At 39.1% G+C, this 8755-nt stretch overlaps 1 protein-coding gene across 4 annotated transcripts in view; it reads right to left on the bottom strand.

The window, feature by feature from the left end:
* Nucleotides 1-289: 289 nt before the first annotated feature.
* mid2 (midline 2) overlaps nucleotides 290-8755 on the bottom strand; it is a 124438-nt gene continuing 115972 nt past the window's right edge. For all 4 annotated transcript variants that reach the window (XM_079351588.1, XM_079351587.1, XM_079351586.1 and 1 more), the window contains 2 exons: nucleotides 4418-4625; nucleotides 290-4088 (listed from right to left, as the gene is read on the bottom strand). In XM_079351588.1, coding sequence (XP_079207714.1) covers nucleotides 3665-4088; nucleotides 4418-4625 — 632 coding nt within the window. In that variant the 3' untranslated portion in view covers nucleotides 290-3664. The remainder of the gene's footprint in view (nucleotides 4089-4417; nucleotides 4626-8755) is intronic.

Raw genomic sequence — 8755 nt, 5'->3', positions numbered from 1 at the left:
ATTGCTTTTTCCCGGCATGCAGCTGTCGGTGAAAGTGGGCGTGTCTGTATCACTTTGCGTAGCCTGTTTGCTGAGTGGTGCATTAAATGATCGAGATGAAATTATTTTTGACTTTGGCAAAGTATAAACTAGTCACTTATAGCTTATATCTTGTATTATGAATACATTTTATTGAACTGATGTCTTACAAATGCCTAATTTAATTTTTAATTGTCAATGTAAATGAAGTAACACATAAGGGACTACAGAAAAACAGATGGAAAAGAATCTTGACTCCAACACTTTTGGGATCAGACTTTTAATTGGACTTAAATTCACATAAATAACATTGGTTCATATATATTTTGTATATTATACAACTTTATATAATATAGATTTCCCCATACGATTTACATTTCTCTCTGGCTTAAAGTATCTCTCATATCCATGGAAACAGAAAGCCTTGCATGAGCGCAACGCAGCTCTTTTTGTGCTGTTTATCAAGGTCCAAAAGCCAAAAGGAGAAGAAAGTTTGTCTCATGAGTTGTAAAAAATAATTTCCCAAGTTACACAAACAGAAAAATCAAAAAGAAGGATCTATTGCATTGTCTCTACGGTATTAGACTGCACTACAAGGAGTTGGAAGCTATTGAAAATCATTCACTGTATATATTTACCTGTACTGACTGCATGGTGACACAAAGAAAGAGCACTGCAAAATATCAGATATGCATGGCAATGAACATTTCCTGTCTGAGTGTTCTTGTCATGGTTATTTTTTTTTTCTATCAGAAAACAAAAAAGAATAAATAAGGAGAATATGCTTGACACAAGATAAGAGCCCCATCTTGAAGATAAGGAAGAGTTATGATGAACCTGCAGCAAGGTCACATAATCATGCAGTGACCCAGCCAAGCACATCGCACAGATGAGTTGAGCTTGTCAGTCTGGATCACAAATCAGATCACGGCTGTTTTGAGCATGTGACCAACATTTTGCAACAAGATGGGTGGATATCTAGATGTCAGGTAACGTGGAAAAAATACTTCCCCTTGGAGTGGAGTTTCTGGGAGTATTTCTGAGGCCTCTAACACTCAGGCTATTATTGCCATCAAACAATTTTTAAGAGACATTTCACAAAGGCGTCCTTTTTAAACACAGCAGAGGAAAGATACAAGGGGAGGCCATGCCATGTAGGACTTTTACTACCTTCAGTAGTATAAGCATTTTTTCACTGGATCTTTGATTTCACTCTGTAACAATAATGTCTAGAAATTGACTGAACTCAAAGTGTGCTGACCGTGTAAGACTGTATTTTTTTAAGTGAAGCCTGTCTGCGGATTTGTAGTGGAACATGACATTAGACATTAAGGGCATACGTGATGGTGTAAAGAAGTGGTGAAAATGGCATCACGGTGTGAATTTTTCATGTCAAATGAAAAAAAAAAAAAGCATGTAAAACGGCTGTTTCACCCCAATTCTTTTCTTTTACAAACATCTCAAATCTATGATACATACATGATTGTCGTAATCAGAGTCACTATCTCAACATAAAATCAAAGAGGAAATGCCACCAACCGTTAATAAAATAAAAAAATGGATCCAGCTATAAGGCTGTTTTTTTGAAAGTGACAAAGAGCTTGAGGTCAAGTGTGTCATAGGCGAATGTACGAGATTGGATTTGGTGAGCTATTTAAATCATCTACTGAATCAGTGACATCCTACAATGTTCCATGCATTTATCACAACAAAGGCTGCTTAAAGAAAAACATGACATATGTGTTTGTGTGTGCATGTGTGTTTGTTAACAAATCACAGAGGAAAACACAATCATGCTATGACATTGCAACAAACATTAAGTTAAAGTGTGAACTCCTTCCTTCACTTAACTGTCGACATCAGAGTGAACTTTTTTTAAGGAACAGCTATAACTTTAGTTCATCATCATGAACGTCATATGACATCATCATAATGATTTCCCTTTACTAAACAGGATATACTTACTATATGCTATGGAAAATACCAACATGGAGAAAAAGTCACTAATTGTGCTCAAAGCACACTGATTTTTTTTTTTTTTTTTTAACTTTACAGCAGGGGCTTGTGTTTTATTACAAAGTGCTTTCAGGTTGGGTGTTACCAAAAATGAATAAAATAAAGTTTGAACAGTGTACTATTACATTTTATGGCCAGTAATTAGTAACTATTAATAACTGACCATAATGTAATATTACATCCCTGCAACCTCTCTCTATTACTTTCATACTTATTGAGGGGAAATAGTTTTTAATTAAAAAGTGCATCATGAATATGTTGAGACTTTTAATATAAGTAAACCATCTTTTTGTCATAAATAACTCATTTTCTATTTTTCTCTAATAAATCTCTTATTATACATGTGTAGGAGTCACATGATGCCCATGGTCACCTGGGAACAACATCAGCAATTCCTGAAACTTGGAAACTGGGGCCGACCAGAACAAACAGGACTGCTGTGTCAAATCTATAAAGGAGATGAAAGAAAAGACTTAAGCATTGACCACTTACAACTACTGAGGCTACATTGCATGAACAGTGACATCAGAAGCATCCTGCTGTAATGAAACACAAAGAGTCCACAGTTAGCATGAGTTTGCTTTAGCAAGACGTTAGCATATAGCCAACATTATTCTGTTTGCACATGTAAAGGATAAAGGTGGTTTTGGCATAATGGCCAACGCTTTCTTTCTTTCATTCACACATGTTAACAGTTCTAAAGTTGTCACATTTAGTGGTCATAATTTGTTGTGTCTTATGATCAATCAAAAAAGTAAAACTGAAAAGTAATCTGCTCGAACTACAGTATGAGACTAAACACTTACGACTTTATGCTATGCTAAGCTAACTAAGTTAATATCCACAATTAAAAGAAGTATCAATCTTCTCTATTAATTGTTGCCTTTATATAGTGTTGCCATATTTAGTTTAACAGGCACAGAGCGTAAAACAAACTCTTTAAGGTTGAGGGGATTATAGATTAAAGTAGCATTTTGGCTAATTCTGGCATTTTCACCCATGTATAATCATGTATTTTACTCATTTGCATTGTCCCCTTCTGTATTACTCCTGCTGCAATGCACACATTTCCCCATTGAGGATCAATAAAGTTATATCTTAAATAAACTGAATTGAAAATTGAGATGGATTTATAGATATCAAAACTAAAATGTAAATAGTAGTAGTGGATTAATTCAATATGCTTTATTACTATTATTATTTCATGTCAGGTATAAATTGATGTCACTGTTCACATGTTGTAACTTCAAACTGCAAATAGACAAACAGTTTACCCATCGGACGTCCACCCAAAGGGTCAAATTAGATAGAAACTTATTTTAAATTGGAAGACCTGAAATGGCCAATAAAAACTTGTTGTCCAGTGCCTCCAGAGCATAATATGAATTTCATGTTTACTGACATTTCCAGTCAAGAGCCCTCTTTCCCATTCAATACTGGATTTGTAAAGCATTGGATGCTACACAATAACAGGACTGACACTTTTCCAGACTTTTGTGTATATTTCCAACACTTCCTAAATCCATAAGAAAGAAACTGGTTGACTCTCAGTGCAGAGGAGAGACCAGAACTCTGTCACACTGTCCATGTCTTTCAGCCTCAGGGCCTGATTGGACATAATGGGCCTTTCTCAGTGGCAGGACTTCATCCCTGTTAAGTATGGTGAGTCTTGTCGACACAAGCCCATCTGTTGCTGCTGCTGCTCTTGAAGATCTGTGGCCACACCGTCGACAAAGTCGGGCACAGGCAGCCCTGAGAGAATCATGACTGACTTGTTCCAGATCATGAAAGTGGGTACGACAGGCAGGAGGAAGGAGATTTCAAAGGTGTGGATGTGCTGGGAGTTCATTGCATCATGGAAGGACAGGGAATTATTGTCGTAGTCCAGCAGGACACCCAGCCGCCTGAGCTGCAGGCTCGCCTCCACCAGCATCTCCTTGCCGTCATGGCGCACCATAAAGTTGTTGTTGCAACGTGAGAACACCCATGAGGACGAGTTCTTGCCGCTCCATTCATTTTTGGGGGCTGATTTGTAAGCCACGCCGATGGCATACCTGCAGGGGAAACATTTTTTGGAATGCATGAGTCATCATAAAGTGGTGTCCTCCTTAATAACTTTACTTGAACAGTTACGCTAACTTGATGTTGAGGACACACACAGGATAGGCAAGCCCCTTTGGGTCTTTCCTACAGGTCTACTTCAGAGCCAATTAGTGAACAGAATATAAATAGTAAAAGAGTATACGCACTGTGTGGTGGGTACGTGTCTGTTATGAGTTTGAGTTTTTATAACAGCCTAGTTTTTAACTCCCAAAAGAAAGATATTTTGGTTTATCAAGCCTTCTCCAGGCTTATATAACGCACCACTGTGCATGATTCTTACCATGTGGACGCTCCAAGCAGCACCTCCCAGTAGTGACATCCGCTGTCAATGAAGACGTTACCAGCTGCACCGTAGGAGCCAGTGCCGCTGAAACGCTCCGGGGTGTGGCTCTTCTTCAGTGAGCTCTCATCTTTCTCCATTGTAAGACAGTCGTTAGACAGACGCAACTTCTTATGGGCCGTCTTTGGGTCCAACTTAAAGGGTTGACCTGGAAAAAAAGACATTATTTTGTGTTTAAAACATGCTTGTACACTGTTTTGGAAGTGTCTAACACCCAACATACAAACAGACTTCATAAAATTAAAAATAGTTTTACCCCACCACAATAAAATATAAATATCACTTTTTTTATTCCTATGTTTTTTTTGAGTTCTTGATTACTCATATTGGGAAAGATTGGGCAGATGATATCTTATTGGCTCAGATGGTGAAGGAGCTGCGCTTGACAATAAAAATTAGAGCAAAATTAAAGGCAGAAGCTATAAGAAGAAGATAAAAAAGAAAGTTTGTTGAGAAGTGTTTGCAGAGAACTCACAAGGAGGCAGAAGAGGAGAATGTTTGAAATACAAGGGAGAGAGTCTAAACTTCAAAGCCTCTCACAGCCTTTGGTGAAAACATCTCGTAACAGTGGAGGAAGCCACCCGGCATTCTCCTTTGTGCCTGCCATCACACAGACTTGGAAATTAGCTGAAGGAAATAGCCTTCACTTCCACTGCAGTAGGTAGCGGACGGGGCTATTCACTGGAAATGCTGCTATCCGGTTGCAACAATTCAATTTGCAGTGACACCAGTAATTTGGGTGTAATGGGTGGAAAATTGAGCAAGCGAAACTAGGTGAGTGGCAGAGAGAGAGGAGTTCAGGAGTGAGGAGATGAGGAGAAGTTGAAGGGGATAATGTGAGGCTGAGGATTCGTGTGTGCGTGTCAGTGTCCGTGTATGGCTTCATGGAGGTCAGCCACGTCCCTTCCAGACCTGACATTTAACTCTGACACCTCTCATCTCATCTCTCAGCCTCCAAGAGCCTCCCACGGCTTAATGAGCGACACAATGAGGACCTCCTCCCCTCTCTGTATCTGTCCTCTCCTTCATCTCTATTCCTCCATTCTCTACTTCTCATCCTCTATATCCTCTCTCACACACTTCCCTCCAATAATCTGCGTGGTGAGTGTGTGTTACCGCATGTGGATGTGAGACGACGAGGCCAATGTGCTGCTGGCAGCCAATTACATTAATGCGCTCTCTTCTTTGAACTGCTTATCGCTGCCAGCGCAGCCATTTCCAAACACTGGGGCTCTGTCATGCCTTTCCAGGGGATGACTCCTGAGAGCCTGGGCTGTGCCCGAGGTTGGAAAAGGGGAGACACACGTGACCATAGAGGACAAGCAGACAAGCACACATAGCAGCAACTTCGGCCTACACACAAGCAGACATTCAGTGAGAGGCCAAGTGGAAATGTTTTCAAGCAATGCCAGCAGGATTCTTGTAAATGGAATAACTGAAGCATTATAAGCTTCAGTTTGAACAGTGAGTTTCTACAATGTGAGAAAGAAATGTGTAACCACATACTGTAAGGGCGGATACTCCCCTCCCCTCTGGCAGGCGTTACAGATCACTCTACGCCAAAACAAGTCGTCATAAGAACAGTTTCTTCCCCCAGGCTGTCACTCTAATGAAGGCGAAACAGTCAAAGAGTGTCAGACCTGCTGCTGTGAAATAACTCTGGAACTAAACTGTCACTGTGAATGTGCATATATTATTTAATTTAAATGACACAGTAACCACCTCATGTTTACTTCGTCATCCTTTTGAACTATACTCACCACTTCACTATTATCTTATTCTTCTTGTACATTAGTCTTTAATGACCTGTTTATATTTTTAGCTAATTGTTAGTACAGTCAACCAAAGTTAAATTCCTTGTGTGTTAAACATACCTGGCCAATAAAGCTGATTCTGATACTCCAAATAAAATTATATTTAGAGGTTTGCACAAAAAAAACAAAAATCTTTTTTGTTTACATTGTTATAAAACGCTTTAATCTTGGCAGGCTGGAGAAGCTACATGTTTTAAATTTAAATGTATGCTAGCATGCAGCTGTCTGACACTTTGACCTTCATGTTAGGCTGTCATGTACATCTTGCAGCTATTCATTTGCATTAAAAAGTTTAATTTGTACTTCCAGTTTAGAGGAATTTGCGAGTGGTCTACACCTAAAATGATTCAGAAAATCATCATTCTTATGTAACAAAGACATGTTAACAGTCTAAGTCTGTAATTCTTACTACAGTGGATTTTATTTGTCTTGCATCACATGCATGCACGTTTGCATGCACGCATGCACAAACACAATTTAGCAAATATATGAAGTTCTTTGCTAAACAGTTTAACACATACTGTAGACTCACATTCTTGTGCTGTTGGAATCCATATCAAATCAACAGAGTCTGGACAGAACAATACTGTTTGTCCAAATAGCTAATCCTACTGTGTGGATTCCTCAGCAGTGTCCACGTTTAGCCTTTTTCCTCATTCTAAGATACACACATAATTAGAGAGGTTTCCAACAGTCTGTAGAGGTGTTATCTGCTCTCTTTTTGACTGCATAGTTACTGACTTGAACATCTTAAATGGAAACTTGTAGAACATAAAAGCTAAACCGTTTTAAGGAAATAAAAGAGGTAGGAAATAAAGGGGATACCGTTGGGAGAGTATTTATATAAACTATTACATTCTGACATGATTTCATCAAGACATAGTTGAAATACTTGCAGTGGGATAGAATCTGGATAATTGACTTTATTTCAATTCAGTCAATTTCCCTCACAATCCTTTTTCCCCCGGCTCACATTCTTGCAGAGGGATAGATTGAGCTCAGTCTGTAATGAGGGAGAATGAACAAAAAAGCTCAATTTTACTGCCTAACTTAACAATTACTGCACTAGAAACAGAAGCATAAGGACAAAGATAGAGAGCTCTCAGAGGTCGAACACAACCCTAGTTTTCCTGCAGGTTTCAACCTTTGTTCAACTTGAATCTTTCATAGTCATTAAAATGCAAGGCTACATGCTACATGGCTTCTAATTGACTGATCTATATGTAATGCGGTATGTTATACAACAGCACTAACCGACTTACACAATGTCATACACTGGTGAGAAAACATTTGCATCAATCATGTAACATGGCTGAGGATGGGAAACGCACAGCAGGAATATGAGGGGTGTTTCATGTATCCCATCCTCTGCTCTCACCTCTTACAGGCCATATTTACACTTTTCCCCCCTAATTTTTTAAAGAAATGTTGTGCTGTGGTGTAGAGCAAAGACAAACAGACAGGCGTGACTGATCTTCTCCAGCTTCACCCTTTAATGAACTCAAGAGAGTCAACAGAGTCTACTTGGTTTCTTAACTGTTGAGAGGTGTCTTTTAAATTGAGCATATCTTTTCCTGCACAGCTTATGTACATTTCTTTATGTAAGTATAAGTCTATTTTTAATTGCAACGGTTTAATTTGTAATTTGTTTTTTCTTAGTCCTATAGGGGGGCTTCACCTTGTTTCGTGTTTATTATATATGGAAGTGAGAGGGTCAGTGGTTGCTTGTTGTTTACTGTTTAATGTAACTAATGTCTTGTGTCCTACATGTCTTTTACAGCTACTGGATGCCTTGACTTTCCCTCCGTCTTTACAGCAGCAGTCACCATGAGTTCTGTAGGTCATGTGTTTAAAATGCATGCACTCATTAAAACGATGCTGCTTCTTTAATGATGCTAGTCCTCAACCAACACACAGCACACTGACTTTGGTCTAATGTGCATGATGCAGACTGGTCAGCTGGAAGTTCAATGGCATTAGCTCAGATGGCTTTATATAAGACCTGAGACAATGTCAAAAATGAAACATGTGGAGAGCAGAATTTCTACAATTTCTACTTCCTTCTGAATATCTCATCAGTCAATCACATGGAAAGCAGAGTAGACAATGTGTCAGCAGTCTCTTAAAACTTTCAAGACCCAAAACTGCCTGTTGCCAATTTCTGTCTTTATCCATTGTCCTGTCTTCAAATAAAAAGGCATAAACCCCCCCCCCCCCCCCCCCCCCCCATAAAAAAAAATAAAAAAACACTTTAAACACACAGTATGTAAATAATGCTGCCAGGGGCTTTCAATCGACACGATAACAAAAAGATGACGTCGAGGCTTCGTTCTTTGACTAACATTGGGTGTGTCCTTGTAGCACTTTTCCGACAGGGAAACTCTTCTAACATCCTCTTCACCTCTCTTTCTTCTTCTCCCTACATCGTCTCTCCTCTTGTCTCTTCACCACCTCCTACTGTTTA

The sequence above is a fragment of the Symphodus melops genome (genome assembly GCF_947650265.1).
Source record: "Symphodus melops genome assembly, chromosome: 9".
In the NCBI taxonomy this organism is placed as follows: Eukaryota; Metazoa; Chordata; class Actinopteri; order Labriformes; family Labridae; genus Symphodus; species Symphodus melops.
This window is presented reverse-complemented; position numbering and strand designations above follow the sequence as displayed.